Source organism: Capsella rubella, unplaced genomic scaffold (assembly GCF_000375325.1).
Source record: "Capsella rubella cultivar Monte Gargano unplaced genomic scaffold, Caprub1_0 scaffold_4, whole genome shotgun sequence".
Lineage (NCBI taxonomy): Eukaryota > Viridiplantae > Streptophyta > Magnoliopsida > Brassicales > Brassicaceae > Capsella > Capsella rubella.
Window position 1 is genome coordinate 10,989,916 of NW_006238920.1, and position 16,801 is coordinate 11,006,716.

Sequence of the window (16,801 nt, forward strand, 5' to 3'; positions counted from 1 at the left end):
TATTATTTTCTTTGTCCATCATATCCTAACTATCTATTTTTCTTCAATTAATGAAACAACATATGAATATACTTTTTCACATATAAACAATTAATTAATATTGTATATTAAAACCCATATTGGTTTTAATAAATAAGTGTTATTTTTTGTTTGTAATATATTTGGTGTGGTCGAACCCGGGAATTCTGGATGTCAAATAGTCACACTGAATAATTAATGCGAAAACGTAAAAAAAAAAAGTTAAGATGCTACCGTTACCTAAATTTTTTTTTAAAAAGAAGTTAATGGTTGTGATTTTACAGCAGCTGTGTTTCTTAGAAAAATATCTTTAATCTTGTATTGATAAAATATATAAAAGAAAAGGAAATGAAGAAGAAGTAAAAAAATGGAAAAAGAGAGAAGAGAGAAGAGAGAGAGATTTGGGTATATAAAAAGGAGAAGGGGTGAAGCCCGAAGCATCTTATAGTTTTTTTTTAAGCTTCATTCCCTTCTTTTGCTCAGATCAAAGTCTTCTCCTTCTCTCTTCTCTCTTCTCTCTCTTTCTTTCATCCTCTGAACATTTCTTGCTTCTCTTCTTATGCTCTGTTTCTTTAAAAAGACACAAGAGAGAGAGACAAGTGAGTGTTACAGAGAGTTTACTGAAAAGAAGTAGCAACTGAGAGCTTAGAGAAACTTCAAAAAGGGACATAAAACCCAAGTTTTGGGTATTTGTTGCTTCTCATTCCTTCTCACCTTCTCCTTCTTCTCTTTAAAGAAGATAACGTAAGTCTCTCTCTATCTCTTTCTTTTACTCTTGTCTTTAAGAAGAAAAAAAACAATCGTGAAGAAAGAGGAATTTTACACTCTGTTTTGTAACTGTCTATTTTAGTTTCTTGAAATTATCGTCAAGTATATGACTGATCTCTCTCTCTCTCTCTCTCTCTCTCTCTCTCTCTCTCTATGCTCTGTTTCTGTTTTGTATCTGTTCTTACTTACTTTAGTTACTCACGTAATTGATTCTTCTACTCTGTTTTATTGTTTTCCTCTTTCAGATCTAGGAGCCAACAAAAAAAAATGTCGGAAGGAGTAGAGGCAATAGTGGCGAATGACAGCGGAACAGATCAGATAAACGGAAACCGTACAGGAAAAGACAACGAAGAGCACGACGGCTCCGGCAGTTCTGCTCTAAGCAATTTCCTATGGCACGGTGGCTCTGTCTGGGACGCTTGGTTCAGCTGCGCATCTAACCAGGTTTGTAAATTACAAAAGACAAAAAAACCTTTTAATTAAAAAAGATTCATATAATTTCGTATTCTATATTTACTAACGCATGAAAGATCTGATTTTGTTAAAAGGTGGCGCAAGTGCTACTGACGTTACCGTACTCGTTCAGTCAATTAGGGATGTTATCGGGAATAGTTCTTCAGATCTTCTATGGTTTACTCGGAAGCTGGACTGCTTATCTCATCAGTGTTCTCTACGTCGAGTACAGAGCTCGTAAGGAAAAAGAAGGCAAAAGCTTCAAAAACCACGTCATTCAGGTCCCCCACACATACTTCATCTCTCTCTAATCAAATTCACTAATCATACATAATTATAAAACTCTCATCACTAATCTTGTTTTTATAAAACAGTGGTTTGAAGTACTGGATGGGTTACTTGGTACATACTGGAAAGCAGCAGGACTCGCATTCAATTGCACTTTCCTCTTGTTCGGATCTGTTATCCAACTCATTGCTTGTGCCAGGTCTCACCTCTCTTTCCTTTTTCTTTTTTTCTCTTAATTATATACTAATACAATCTAAATCATTAACAAATAATGAACAAAAAAATGATTGGTTAATATTTGCAGTAACATTTATTACATAAACGATCACTTGGACAAGAGAACATGGACTTACATATTCGGCGCGTGCTGTGCAACCACTGTGTTTATACCGTCCTTTCACAATTACCGTATTTGGTCTTTCCTCGGCCTTGGTATGACCACTTACACCGCTTGGTACTTAGCCATTGCCTCCATCATCCACGGCCAGGTATTTTTCTTTTTTTATTTTAGTTTTTAAAAGATTTTACAAACATTACATTTTAAAGATCACTACACTGTCGTTATCATATTTATATGCTTTGCAATGAGGTGACAGTATATGCCTTCAATTTTTTTAAAAAAAATTCGCATTTCTCTTTTAAGATCAGGGAAAAAGAAATGAATTATTCCCTGCATCTAAACCCAAATTTGTATTATAAAAGTTTTTTAGGACTAGACAAAATTAGCACTGTGTTAAATGATTATATTCTCCTAATCGAATTTTTATTTGTATTGCTTGTTAATGATTATATATAGACGGAAGGTGTGAAACACTCAGGTCCAACAAAGCTAGTGCTTTATTTTACCGGAGCCACCAATATCTTGTACACCTTTGGAGGCCACGCTGTTACTGTGTAAGTTTCATCTCTTTTCTAATTCTTTTTCATTTCTAAATGATTACTATTCTAATTTTATATTGACAGAAAGATCAATTAATTCTGTCAGACAATAGTTGAATAAGTAACTATTTTAAGTTAAAGCTAAATTGGAAAAAAAAAAGTATGATATCTTAAATTGGTGTCATATTATTAAATTATGGGTTGCTGCTGTAGTATCGTTTCTTCGCCGCTTCTATTGCAGCTTTTGCCGGCAAATATGGTGTAACTATTATTACTGTCATCATGATTATTATCATTTTTTATTTTTTTATCGTTTCCTCTCTATCCTTAAAATAGTAGTACTCTAATAAATTGTATTTTTCTAATCTTTCTTTTATCTGTAAAAAAATAAAAGAGAATAGTAGTAGTAACTATTCCTATCCTTTTAAAGAATTAACAAACACTATTTGATACCAAAGCACTACTACTAGTACAGGAATAGTACTGCTTATTTGAAATGTCAAACACACCCTTAGATGATTGTGGTGTATCGAATCGTTTTACTTATTTATTTGATTATAGGATTTATATTTAATATTGACTTTTGTTATTGCAGTGAGATTATGCATGCGATGTGGAAACCACAGAAGTTTAAGTACATTTACTTGATGGCGACGTTGTACGTTTTCACACTAACGATTCCTTCAGCTGCCGCCGTTTACTGGGCCTTCGGAGACGCACTCCTCGACCACTCCAACGCGTTCTCTCTCATGCCCAAGAACGGGTGGCGTGACGCTGCTGTTATCCTCATGCTCATTCATCAGGTATACATTTTACATTTACACATTTAACAATACATTTTAGTTAAATCTCCATCATGAGGTTTGTTTATTATTAACTTATGCGATATGTTTTTTTCCGTGCAGTTTATAACGTTCGGATTCGCATGTACGCCATTGTACTTTGTTTGGGAGAAAGTGATAGGGATGCATGACACGAAGAGCATTTGCTTAAGGGCTTTGGCTCGGTTACCCGTGGTTATACCTATTTGGTTCTTAGCTATTATTTTCCCCTTCTTCGGACCCATCAATTCTGCTGTCGGTGCTCTTCTCGTTAGCTTCACCGTCTATATCATCCCTTCCCTCGCTCACATGCTCACTTACCGATCTGCCTCCGCTCGTCAGGTTATTATTACTACATTTTATACTCATTCCACTCTCTTTTCATCCTTAAGCTTACAAAGTTTCTTGAGTTTACCATACATAAACTTAACAAAAAAAGTGTTACCAATTATACGCTATCCTAAGTTGATAGAAGAAGAGTCGGTGGAGGAATATTTATTATAGTTGAGGGGTAGGGTTGTGAATAGTTAATGACACTGGAGGGCAAAAAAGACTAGGGAAGAAGATAGATGGGGTTCAGTGTTCCGTATCTTACGGAAGATAGGATCATCACCCACATTCCTTACTGGCGTGTGGCGTCCCCTCCAAATTATTTATTATTGAGAGTTGGTTTCAGCTCATTCTTTATATAGAAGAACAACATAAATATAATTTTCTGGTTAGGTTAGTATTAGTAAATAGTAATTGACCATGACTTCTTCTTTTTTTTTCTTTTCTTTTGTACCTTTTTTCTAACCAGTGTATATGATATTAACATAAGGAAAAAAGTTAGATGAAAAAGGGATATTTTGGGAGGAAAATAAGGGAGAGGAATAGGTAAGAGTCATAATCATATATGAAAAGGAGCTGTACAAGAGGGACTCTGTGCCTAACATTAATCTAAAGTGAGAGTCTGAGTATGACAAATCACAATCATATCTCTCTCTCTCTCTCTTTCTATCTCTCATGGGTCAACAAAGCTTTGGATTTTGTCCATTACTATACGACCAAAACTCACAAACACTTAGACTCTCTCTTTTTATTTTTTTTATGGTTTCTTGATTATTTTCTTGTTTTGTATCTTTCTTGTAGAATGCGGCGGAGAAGCCACCGTTCTTTATGCCGAGCTGGACGGCGATGTACGTGTTGAATGCATTCGTGGTGATATGGGTTCTCATTGTTGGATTCGGGTTCGGTGGATGGGCTAGTGTGACCAACTTTGTTCGTCAAGTCGATACTTTTGGTCTCTTTGCTAAGTGTTACCAATGTAAACCAGCTGCAGCCGCTGCCCATGCTCCCGTCTCAGCTTTACATCACCGTCTTTGAGAGATCGAGTGCCAAGGGTGTAATGCTTTTGTGGAGGGTTCTTGAAATTATTTCTTCTTCTTTTGTGTTTTTGTGTTCCATCTTATACGTAAAGGGAGTAAAAGTCACCAAAATAGTGTTCTTTTTACACACCCCTTTAAAATGCGTGCCAAGTTCTTAATTTTTTTTTTTCTCTTTTGGGGTTTTGTATTTTTGTTTTCACTCCTTAGTTTTTCTTTAATGAATAGTCGATAATATGTAGTGTGTGATTTCTTAATTCGGTATTTGTTAAAAACAATAGGCTAAGAAATGTATCGTCTTCTCTACTTTCTTTACTTGGCTTTAGTTACACGGAACAATCCATTTATATCACTAAACACACTAATCTTTTTCTGTCAAGAATAATTTATTCTACTGATATAACTTTTAACACAAAATCATTATTAATACTAATGATTGATCTTATTTATATATCAAAGTACATTAAGATTTCTAAAAATGATTTTTGAGTAATATAGTTTTGAAACTGGCGATGTATGAACATGGACAAGTTGGAGCGAAGGAGCCGGTCATATATATATAAGGGCCACATGGGGGGTAGGGTGTGGGGAGAGGTCGCACGTGGATTCGTGGTCTGAGTCACGTGCCATTATTTACTTCTCACTCTTGTCTCTCTGATCAAAGGAATGGATCAGAGGACCGTTCTTGTCTCTCTTATTAAATATGGGCATGTGTTGTTCATACTACTCCAATCGTTACCCCTTCTTCCCTTATCATATGCTCTGGTTTCACATGTACTTTGCCCACAAAAAATAACCATTTATGTATTCACTCATATGTATTATTAACTAAAATATTCTGGTTTGAATCCAGAGATTATTTCTGTACTTCCCATCTGACTTCTTTTTCGTTTCTTGATTTTAAAATAGATAAAGAAAAGGAAAATGTTACTTCTAATAGCATATTAGAGAAAGAAGAAGTGATTGTGACACAATGTGAATGTTAGTCACATATATGCGAATATAAAGTAGGACCTTTGATGAGGTAACTCTGGTTGGTTAGTGTGTGAGTGAGTTGGGTTGATTCAAATAGTCAATAAACTATGTGGCGAGAGGTGAATCTTCTTTTATTTTGTTCTGATTTTAAGAAGCCATGTGAGTTTTTTTCTTGAGACATTTTGTGTTATTTTTCTTCTTTTATTATAGAGACCTTTTTATAAAAAAAATATTAGTGGAAGATATATTGGACTATCTGGATTCAGGAAAAAAAAATCTAGCTAACATGGATAAACCAATGATGGTATTCTTGAAAATAAGTACAATTGTTTGATAGTATTATTTTGGAATAAGGTATGCAATAAATAGTATTTTTTTCATTTTAAAAAATATCTCCCAACAATTATTCAATCATGTCTTTTCATGAATTTTGACATCTTTCTCTCCTTTGGCCTCAATTCCATTATTTTTGACATATTGCATTTTCTTAAAGAGGCATCTTGAGCTTGTTTCAAAGTTTCGAGGGCTGAAATATCAAAAATCATTTCTGGATGTCTACTATTATATACTCCACATAACCCAAACACATGATGAGTAAGTAGCTTGAGTTGAAGGGTAAGTGAAGTCGTTACATGAATTTTGTAACAAAAATTTTCAGGTGTTTGTTCCAATCATCAGCCAAGTTTTGACCTTTGAGAGACCTGAGATAGCTATGAATACGAAAACCACAAAGTAGACACACAAGACCGTTGAAATGTCACACTAATCGCTTACTCAACCGGTTTGACTAATACCTTAATCCAGTTGAAAATATTTCATAAAATTGGGACTAATATTGTACCCACCTTTAATATTTCTTAATACGAAATAGAACATTGTCTTATCATGTTCAGAATTTGGAATACATAGAAGAAACACACCTCTGCTCATGGCCTCAAAGATGGCATTAGACAATGGTGCTGGTGCATGAGATTCTCTTGACCTCAGATGATTAGGAAGTGACTGGGTCATCCAGTAAATTTCTCCTGCTCTTGTTGGGTTTAATCTTGAGAAGGTATTTAAGGTACACGAGGCGTAGGGAACACAACCGGGGTATGAACTTGAGAAGGTATTTGAGGTATTTGAGGTAGACGAGGCTTAGGGAACAAGAGCTTCAGGCGAAAAGCATCCATTCCATTTAAGTAATAGTGGTATAGCCGTTTGGCTCTTATGAACCCAAGACGCCCATATAGTGCCAATGCTCCTTTGTTACTCACTTCTGCCTCCAGAGTTACCTTCAATCATACATTTTTTCGTTCATTAGATTGCATAATCACACAACCATACTCAAATCTCGTAATCAGACTTGAATATATGAAACTTGAAGAACAAATGCCACTCAAAAGGTTCCAGTTGCAATCTAGACTTACTAAGTAGTAAGTTACTACTCCAATCACAATTAAGAGATCTCACAGATACAACAGAAAATGACTTGCTTAGGAGGAATTTTTTAGTAGTAACTTACTACTTAAAAAAAAACATACTCTCATGTTGTAATCAGACTAGATAATGAGGAATTTGAAAAAGCAAATGCCACTCAGGAGGTTCTATTTGCAATCTATTTACTACTTAAATTATAGTTAAGAGATCACCGAATACCAAATTCGTCAGTTGGAGACATGGATTTCTTATTTCAAATTAGTAAATTACCATCAGTTACATTCCAATGCGTATGGCTATAAGGAGTCATGGACTACTTACAGAAGTTATATTACGTATGTATACAAAGTGAGAGACTGGGATTTGTGATTTCCAACTACAAACATTCCTAACGTAGCACAAAATCAAGGGGGCTAAACAAATACGGAATGGTTCTAACTCTTAGGAATATGATTAACTACTACTCTTATATGTGGAAACAAACTTCCACACACAGTGATCTACAAGCTTTTTATAGCTAAACAATTAAATGGAATAGAAACACTTGCAATAATTTAGTGCAACTGTATCAACTTACCTCTGAAATCTATGCTAGTATGATAAAAAGGAGGTAATGTTTGAGGACATGTAACGTAATCTCATAAAAGAAGACGCCTGATAATGCCTTATCTACAATTATACTACCGGTTAAGGATATTACTCAATCACCACCAAATATCTAAGTTCTCAAGAGAGAAGTGAAAAAGCAATAGCATACCTCTTCACAGCCTGATTCCATCATCGCTTTTATTGATCTCGTGACAAGCTCCGAGGCTGTAAATAAAACACAATGAAAAGTTAGCACACAAACATATCCAAACTTGGCATGGCTTTGTAGTGGAACAAACACTATCAGCATCACAAAAATGTCAGCTATCACTATCTACTACTCCCAGCATCAATCTGATTTTGTAATAAATTAGGGATCAGTAGCTCGAATATTACCTATGCCTCGGCCACGATATGGTTTAATCACAACTAACATAGCGATGTACCCTCTGAAAGTCTGTCGATGATCTCCCATCTTACAGACTACGGTTCCTATGCATTTACCTTTGTGAAAGGCCTTTTTAGAAAAGAAACGAAATTATCCACTAAAACAGAAAAAATATGATAGGAAAAGAAAAGGCAGGGGTATCAAAATACCAGGAAGCATAGCTGCGGCCAGAGGTAGACGAAGTACCGGTAAGTAAAGATAGAGTAAGGTTCACTAAGTTCTTGGTCAACAAGAGACATAATCAATGGCAGATGATGCTCACCAGCATAACTCGTATACTCAATCTCAGCCTCATCAAATTCTTCTTTATCTTCCAACCCTTTCTCCATTGAAAGAAGTGAATGAGATCCCGGATTGTAAACTTACAAAGACAAAGTTGAAATTTTGTTCAGTTATATATATATATGTAAGTGATGGAAACTTAATGCAAAGTCAGAGACGATAAAGCGGGAACGCTAAAGGAGTAATTTTGAGAAACTAAAGCATATTCTAGGAATCGAATTAAGTTGCTTTCTCGGATTCATATTGAGCTGATTGCCTCAAATTTGAAAGTTTAATGTTTTCATGACAAACTCAAATTGCTCAATCAACAGCTGAAACGGGCATCTATAACGACACTCTAGTAAATCAAACGACTTTAGCTAAAGCAAGCTCTGGAAAGATCGGAGAGCTGAGAGAAGAAAGCTTACAGATGTTCTGCGACCGTAGCTCTGCGGTTGGGATTAGTAAGAATCCTGTGTAGCATAAAAAGGACAAAACAACACAGATCAAATACTAATTAGTGAGAGAGTTATAAAGAGATAAGGGTATAAAAACTAAAAATTTCAGATGCCAATATCAATGGGATGATTAACAATACGTACCAAGAGTTTGAGCTTTGTGAGATTCGAAGATTAAGGTTTTACGATTTGGTGGGTGATGATGAATGTTTCTGGAGAAGAAGAAGTTCCAAACTCCAAAGAGAAAAGAGGAAGGAGGAAGAAGACACGTGACAAGCATGTGTAGGGTTTGAAGATGGATTTGGGCTTATAATAGGCCCAAATAATTAAAAAACTAAGCCCATTTAAGCAAAGTTAATTAAAAAGCCTATTCTAAAAATCTTTTTGTTTCAACTTTTTCACTTCACTACCTTATCTTCTTCATCTCCCTCGGAACACATTCGAAAACAGCAAGCAACACGGCGATGGCGTCGCTTATACTTGGAGCTCCTCCGCGAGTCACCGTCGCAATATCTTCTTCACGGTTATCATCTTCTCAATCAGAAACCGCCGGTGTCTCTCTCTCTTGCTTCACTCAGCAATTCTCTCTATCCGCTTCCTCATCCAGCTCAATTCCACTGGGTAATCTCTTTTAACTCTCCCCGCAATGTATCAATCTCTCTCTAATCTCTCATAAATTGCTAATGGCGTGAATTTTTCAGTGTACTGTGGACGAGGTGACCGCAAAACAGCTAAAGGAAAGCGTTTCAATCACTCTTTTGGGAATGTAAGTGATCAAATCTCTCTTACAATTTCTTAATTTGACTTTGCGAATTCGAAATTTGGGTTTTGAGTTTTGGGTGTGTGAACGTGAACAGGCGAGGCCACGAAACAAGAACAAAGGAAGAGGGCCGGAGAGAGTACCGGTTCCTCCAGCACCGCCGAGGAAAGATAAGTTTGAGAACGACGAGAAGATCAAAATCGACATCGACGAGTCTCTCTTCTCGAATTAGAAAAATGAGTCTCTTCACTTCTCATCTCTCACTGTAATTTTAATTTGATTTTGGTTCTGATGCTGCGACTCTTTTGTTGTTAAAACATCTCTTCCTTCAATGAAAGTTTCTTTTTTCTTTTTCTGAACCAGTTTTTCTCTGATTCGAGTCTTTTACAAAGAAAGAAAAAGCAAATCAAATATGAACACCAAACAGCAAAAGAAAACGAGAATAGTTGTACCTGTTTGAAAGTACAGACTTTGTGAAGTTTCTTCAGACTATGCAGTGAATGGAGATGAGACTGGACAAAATCGTTGTATGCTTGTATCTGTTTAGAAAGTATGATACTTTATGATGTTTCTTCAGACTGTGCAGTGAATGGAGATGAGACTGTACATTACCCTTCCTTGAAAAACGGGAATCGTTGTATGCTTGTATCAGTTCAGAAAGTATGAGACTTTGTGATGTTTCTTCAGACTGTGCAGTAATTGGAGATGAGACTGTACATGACGATTCCTTGAAAAACGGGAATCGTTGTATCTGTTTAGCAGTTTAGAGAGTATGAGAGTTTGTGATGTTTCTGCAGACTGTGCAGTGAGAGGAGATGAGATTGTACATGACGCTTCCTTCTTCAATCTTAATCTTCCTTGTGACTTTGTTCCACAGATGAACCATGTAACTCCCTTTGCTCATGTCCTGTACCGTCTTGTCTACCCATTTTGCTTCTGTTGTGGTTGCAGGTTTCTTGAAAAGCTTTGGGATTTTGATCCAATTTACTGGATAGAAAGCATCCGGAGCAAAGATTGTGAAGTTAAATCCAGGTTTGTTTCCTACTCTCTTGATAACTCTAGAGACTAGGTAAGGGCTGTTGTGTCCCCATATGTTTCCGTCGAAAGTTGTGGAGTACTCTTGCAAGAATTCTCGCATAAGCGGATGGTAGGTGTCAAAGACCATCACTGCGTTGTTTAGTCTTGTCCATATCTTGGTTTTCGGATCGATACTCTGTGCTCCAATCGCGTTTCTTAGTCTTGTTATATCACCAAGGAAGATGATGTCTGTGTCGAGATAGACTCCTCCGTATTTGTAGAGCACGGCGAGTCTAGTTAGGTCAGAGAGATTCATGAACAAGGGGATCGAACCAGGATCCATGTGGCCACTCTTTAGCCTTTTCAGCCAAGCTTCAGCAGGAGTGTTCTTGACGAGGAATGGGATGTCTAAGGTCACAGCAATGAGGTTGAAACCTCGATCAAGCAATGGTTTAAGAATGGTGTATCCTCTGGGGGAGTCTAAGGAGTTGGACAAGATCGCCAAGCAGGCTCCAGGATTGGTGGTGAAGAGAGTGTCGACAGCTAACATCTCTCTTGGTCCAAAGGAATTTGCGGGAGAGAGCCAAACCATAAAGAACTGAGCGGAGCAACTGCTGTTGTACAACTCCAAAACTCTTGAATGGAATCTCTTGCTCTTGCTAGTCGATTTCAGTATCTCCATCTCAGGTAGCTTTCTTCTGAACCACTCAATTCTCTCAAGCTTGCCAGCTTTACGAGGAGGTACCAACAGATCTAACTCCTCTGTTTCGTTATGGTCTGAGCAGTCTACAACTTTGATGATACTACTACTGCTCATGGTCACGGAGTCAGTGGTTCTGGAGAGAGGCATGTTTCTTCTGAACCAGTTGATTCTCTCAAACTTGCCAGCTTTACGAGGAAGTATCAATGGATCTAACTCGTATGTTTCGTTATGGTTGGAGGAGTCCACAACTTTGACGATACTACCACTCTTGGTCACGGGGTCATTGGTTCTGGTGAGAGGCACGTTTCTTCTGAACCAGCCGATTCTCTCAAACTTGCCAGCTTTGCGAGGAGGTACCAACGGATCTAACTCGTCTGTTTCGTTATGGTCGGAGGAGTCCACAACTTTGACGATACTACTACTACTCATGGTCACGGGGTCATTGGTTCCGGAGACGGGAACGTTTCTTCTGAACCAGTCGAGTCTCTCAAACTTGCCAGCTTTAGGAAGAGGTACCAACGGATCTAGCTCGTCTGTTTCGTTATGGTCGGAGGAGTCCACAACTTTGACGATACTACTACTGCTCATGGTCACGGGGTCATTGGTTCTGGAGAGAGGCACGTTTCCTCTGAAATCGTCAATTCTGTCAAACATGCCAGCTTTACGAGGAGGGACCAACTGACCTAACTCTTTCTTTTCATTACGGTCCGAGAAGTCCAGAACTGTAACGATAGTTGTAGTACTCATGGCCACGGGGTCATCGGTTCTGGAGAGAGGCAAGTTTCGTTTGAACGGTGAGTTGTTGTCGGGGACAACAGATGTGGGAGAATCAACGAAGACAAGATACAACACGACTACAGAAATCGCATAGATCGCGAACAACGGTAGCTTCCTTGCTTGCATCTTCAATCCTCTTGGAGTAACAAAACAAAAAAAGCTCTGGCTAGGTATCCTCTTTATTCGGAATACGGTAGACAGATTATAGAACGTAGAGCGAACAGCACATGAGGTTAATCCATATATAACAATTTATGTCGGTGTAATTGGAATTTGTGTTAGGGCTTCAAAAAACTACATATTGGATAATGTTATCTTATTGGATAATGTTATCTTATTATATAAAACTTACTTAATAAAACCCAAAATACAAAGAGACTTTAAATTTAAATTAAATTTAAATTTATTCTAGTAAATTATGTTCGATAAGTGTTTCTAAGGTGTGTAACACTCATCTACCAAAAAGGGTGACAAATATACACATCGAGACAAGGGGATTTTGGAGTGGATCGGAGCTTTGAACTTTTGATACGTGTGTCGCAAGGCAGTTAAGTTTATACTTTATATATTCAAAATATGGTGGTTAAGCGAAACAAATGTTTACCATTTAGGCTTTGGACAAAATCTTACACAAACCTAGAAAATCAAGATTGGAGTTAAAAACACAAACACACCTAATAATGATTTTCTGTTATCTCTGAATTCCTCTGCAAACAACACAATGGTCTGAAATTATGATGTCTATAACACTTCCCTTTCCGATCTTAATTTTTCTAGTGATCTTGTTCCACAGATGCAGTCCATAACTGTATCTGTTCAGCTTGACCAGATCGGCTTTGAGTAATGTCGAATCATTGCTGCTCCTTGGTGTCTGAAACAGTCTTGGAATGTCTAACCAATTGAATGGATAGAATGCTACTGGTGGCAGAACTGTGAAATTGCCCCCAATCGTTTCTCGAGCTCTCTGCGCTACTCTGGTTACCAAGTAAGGTCCATTGTGTCCCCATTTGTTCCCATCAAAAGTGGAAGCAAACTCCTCTATGAAACTGTAAACAAGTGGGTGATCTTTCTCGAAGATCAGAACCGCATTGTTCAACCTTGTCCAGTTCTTTGAATCACCTTCAACCACAGTTTGTGCTCCTATTGTATTCTTCAACCCTTGGAAGCTTCTAGTAACGATGAAGTCGGTATCTAGGTACACGCCTCCATACTTGTACAGAATCGCTAGCCTTGCGAGGTTTGATAGATTCTGGTGTAGTGGTATCCTTCCCGGATCCCTCTTGCAGCTTTTCATTTCTTGAAACCATGTTTTGGCTGGTGTGTTCTCTAGCAGCAATGACATGTCTGGTGTGACTGCAGAAACCTTGTAACCGCGATCATGTAACGGTTTTAGGATGATGTCTCCTTCTAGAGAATCCATAGATCCTGATACAATCATCAAGCATCCTTGAGGATGAGCTTTAAAGACGCTTTCTACAGCCAAAAGTTCTCTTTTCCCAAAATACTCTGCTGGTGAAAACCATGTCATGAAGAATCTAACCTCACATTTGTCGTCGAGAGACTCAACAACTCTCTGATGAAACTGCTCTGAAAGGTTAGTTGACCTGAAAACCTCGAATTCTGAGAGATGTGATCGAAGCCAAGCCATCCTATCTCTGCTTGTAGTGTTCTTTGGAGGAGCCAATGACTTTCTCTCCATCCCGTTCATTTGTGTTACCTCAGAGGTCGGTGAAGACCAGAAGAAAGTTGATTCTAGAGACATGTTTGAAAGGATTGTTCCCGCGACAACGAGCAGCATTATGACTGCGAAAATGGCTGTAGAGAATACCGGGGAATTCGTGTGCCTGTAATGCCGGACGTCAAGTATCTCTGAGAGACTCTTCTTGTTACTATTATCCTTCTCCATTGTTTCAGAATGTGTGGAACAGAGAGGGAAAGTCAAAATCTCACATGGAGTCCTGAAGCATATAATTATAAAGGTATATAAAAACTTCTCTTAGATTAATGTGATTTAATCTGTGTAGTTGGATTATTTTAGATGTAAGTTAATGTGGTTTGGTCTAGGTAGTTGAATTAATGTAAGAGAGGAACAAAGTTGAAATGTTGAGGCAGAATGAAAAAGAGCATGATAAACTCATCTTCTCCATTTTCTAGGTATTTGTTAGGTCAATCTTACGTGGGAGTTTGGTTGTCATATATAGATAACATATGATGGTGGAATATGCTGAAGATGTGCATGCCACTAACTTCTACGAGTACCATAATTTTCTGTGTAGCTGTTCTTGTGGATGATTTAGGACAAGAATTTTTTTAAATATATTATACTTATAATGTTTCTTTCTATAGTTATATAATTGTACTTAATTTAGCCATTTGAACATATTATATATTTAAAAAACTTAGTTATTATGATTAGATTAATTTTGCCAAACTATTTATTGTTATTAATTAATCCGTTTTGCCAAACTCTTGAATGTTTAGTTGATTTTTTTTTTTGTTGCCAACCCTTTAATAATTTCAATCGATTGATGTTGAAAAGGTATATAATAATGAATCAATGATACGTGCAACATATGTTTGTTTTCAGATTTTAAATGCTGATAGCAAACTAGTTTAAACCATCACTACTTTCTCTTGATTCTCAAAGACTCGGCTAGGTTCAACTTGTATTAGCCGATGTCTAATGAGAGGTACCTCATACATATATGATATAACCAACACATGGATGCTAGGAAACAATTCTCTGATGAAACAAGTTCGTAATAATACTATGTAGTTCTTCACCAAAGCTGATGATATATCACGATCACTCGGTTTTTTCTACTGAGTTTGTTGAGGCATTGGTTGTTACCTTCAGATTCTTTGAAACACTACGCCTTATGTTCTGCAAGACGAAATGTAAATTATTGTGAGAAGTTTTAAGAAGAAAAGCTTGCTTTTGTTTCATTAACTAAGTAGCTTGAATTGTTAAAGGAGTGAGGATGTGTACCATGTGGCGTAAGGCCATGTCAAGGGAGGACCTAGAGAGATTTCTCCCAAAGCCCGAGCTCGTGTTATCGTTATATTTTGGAGGTGGCAGTTTCCTCATGTTTACAACTCTTTCCACCATTTGAGTCCCCATCAACACAGGATTCACATCATTGCTAATCTTGGACCGTCCTGTTGATCTGTCCCCTGAACTGTATACTCTGCTTCTTGACGTTGAGACAGGTCTGGCACGTGTTTCAGGGATCGTTGGAGTTGTAGACTTAGCACTAGAAACTGACTTTCCCACTGAGGATGAACGGGTAAAGGCAGATGCTCGTGGATTTGATTTGATTGTAGAGGTTCTAGTGTCTGGATTTGAGTTCTGAGCAGGGTTGGTTAGTCTTGTGGAAGGTAATGTGGATCGTGAAGTAGGTGTGGATTGTCTTGACTGCTTACTGCTTGATTTTACTTCTCCAGCGGTATTGATAACTTGTTTGCTTAAAGCAGTTCTTGGGATTGGCTTGGAAGCCTTGACGCTTCTTGTCACAGGTTCTTGCGGAATGTTTTCGACCTTAAAACAAAAGCTTAACATGAATTAGCATGAGTAATCTTTAACTGTACACAAATAGCTACACATGGGTAATAAACTAGCTAGTGCTGGAAACATGGACCACAATACCATAATAGTGTGAACTTAGTATACTTAGGACTATGATAGACTGACCAACACCTTGAAGAATAGGACACACATCAACCTTTTATGTTCTCTAAAGACAAAGATTGCTAGGACGGATTAAGAGATTTTAAAATCGGTTCTCACCCGTGGTTTGAGAGCAGTGGGCCTAGCTTTAGTCTCCTTGAGTTTAACCATAGAGTTCTCTTTCCCTCCTAGCGTCTCAGGAGCCGCAAGTAACCTGGAATCATATTATCTATAGATGAAAATCTCAACAAGAAAAAGGAGTACTCTATATTCCAACATTCTAACAGCCAGATGAGACTTGGAAACTCAGAATTTATGTCATGCACTCATGAGTTCTTAGAAGCAAGCTAATGTTCAGAATCACATCAAACACTTACACTTGTACGTATTAGGAGAAAATCACATCCGAACACTAATCTCTAAATTCACATGAAAAAGAACACTCAAAGAAGTACCATTCATAATCTGATTTGTCATTCTCAGAGTCCAAAAACTTATCAACAACGCTCCTACGCAGCTCAACACAGCTCGTTTTCAAGAGCTCTAAACTCTTTGTGCTACTCTTCTCAACACTGTTAGCTCCTGTCCACAAAATTCATCATCATGATCAAATCAAACGGCGAGTTAACACAAATCACTAAACAACTCTAAAATCACTCCCAATCAAAAACTGAATCCAAAAGCGATTCAATCTAAATCCAAATGTATATAAGAAAAGCTTCAGCTTCAATCGTAATAATTCTACTCCGCTTCTTAGATTCAGGTTCCAGGAGCTCAGAATCGGAGAAATTGAAGTCAAATTAGAAGATCCAGTAAGTAACTAACCAGATTCCGGAAGAGAAGAAACACACTGAAGCTTCTCGCGTCTTCGCATCTCCAGGAACAAAGAGAGTTCTTCATCTCCATCACGAGCCACCAACACATTCTCCATTTCTCGAATCCTCTCCTTCACTCTCAGAACGAGAATCACTTTTAGATGATCACTACGAAGAAGAGGGTAACAATGCTAGACGAAGGCGAGAAGGAGAAAGAAGAAATATACAGAGACTAATTCACGAAACTGTCACTAGTTCAGGTGCTGTTTGATTTTGTGTTCAGGGGATGTTGGTGGAGCGTTGGAGCTTAGAACTAGAAGAA

General features: G+C 37.6%; 6 protein-coding genes across 6 annotated transcripts; 2 read left to right on the forward strand and 4 right to left on the reverse strand.

The window, feature by feature from the left end:
• Positions 1–433: 433 nt before the first annotated feature.
• LOC17887689 (auxin transporter protein 1) lies at positions 434–4,906 on the forward strand. Its single transcript, XM_006293317.2, has 9 exons — positions 434–762; positions 1,032–1,230; positions 1,335–1,520; positions 1,614–1,726; positions 1,832–2,015; positions 2,324–2,421; positions 3,002–3,209; positions 3,312–3,569; positions 4,359–4,906. The coding sequence occupies exons 2-9, from the start codon at positions 1,054–1,056 to the stop codon at positions 4,590–4,592; spliced, it is 1,458 nt and encodes a 485-aa protein (XP_006293379.1). The 5' UTR covers positions 434–762; positions 1,032–1,053; the 3' UTR covers positions 4,593–4,906.
• Positions 4,907–6,321: 1,415 nt separating this feature from the next.
• LOC17888874 (N-alpha-acetyltransferase MAK3) lies at positions 6,322–8,969 on the reverse strand. The gene is made up of 6 exons (XM_023784167.1): positions 8,885–8,969; positions 8,711–8,755; positions 8,171–8,382; positions 7,970–8,090; positions 7,743–7,798; positions 6,322–6,840 (listed from the first exon to the last, which is right to left on the reverse strand). Exons 3-6 carry the CDS (start codon positions 8,348–8,350, stop codon positions 6,625–6,627), a joined length of 573 nt encoding a protein of 190 aa, XP_023639935.1. The 5' UTR covers positions 8,351–8,382; positions 8,711–8,755; positions 8,885–8,969; the 3' UTR covers positions 6,322–6,624.
• A 169-nt stretch (positions 8,970–9,138) lies between these two features.
• LOC17888372 (30S ribosomal protein S31, chloroplastic) lies at positions 9,139–9,851 on the forward strand. Its single transcript, XM_006296469.2, has 3 exons — positions 9,139–9,361; positions 9,442–9,506; positions 9,598–9,851. Exons 1-3 carry the CDS (start codon positions 9,205–9,207, stop codon positions 9,730–9,732), a joined length of 357 nt encoding a protein of 118 aa, XP_006296531.1. The 5' UTR covers positions 9,139–9,204; the 3' UTR covers positions 9,733–9,851.
• A 110-nt stretch (positions 9,852–9,961) lies between these two features.
• On the reverse strand, positions 9,962–12,334 carry LOC17888432. The gene has a single exon (XM_006296053.2). The coding sequence runs from the start codon at positions 12,121–12,123 to the stop codon at positions 10,264–10,266; it is 1,860 nt and encodes a 619-aa protein (XP_006296115.2). The 5' UTR covers positions 12,124–12,334; the 3' UTR covers positions 9,962–10,263.
• Positions 12,335–12,611: 277 nt separating this feature from the next.
• LOC17887713 (uncharacterized protein At4g19900) lies at positions 12,612–13,903 on the reverse strand. Its single transcript, XM_023785006.1, has one exon. The coding sequence runs from the start codon at positions 13,901–13,903 to the stop codon at positions 12,689–12,691; it is 1,215 nt and encodes a 404-aa protein (XP_023640774.1). The 3' UTR covers positions 12,612–12,688.
• Positions 13,904–14,522: 619 nt separating this feature from the next.
• On the reverse strand, positions 14,523–16,759 carry LOC17889541. The gene is made up of 5 exons (XM_006295891.2): positions 16,490–16,759; positions 16,120–16,246; positions 15,785–15,878; positions 14,987–15,535; positions 14,523–14,881 (listed from the first exon to the last, which is right to left on the reverse strand). The coding sequence occupies exons 1-5, from the start codon at positions 16,593–16,595 to the stop codon at positions 14,804–14,806; spliced, it is 954 nt and encodes a 317-aa protein (XP_006295953.1). The 5' UTR covers positions 16,596–16,759; the 3' UTR covers positions 14,523–14,803.
• Positions 16,760–16,801: the final 42 nt, after the last annotated feature.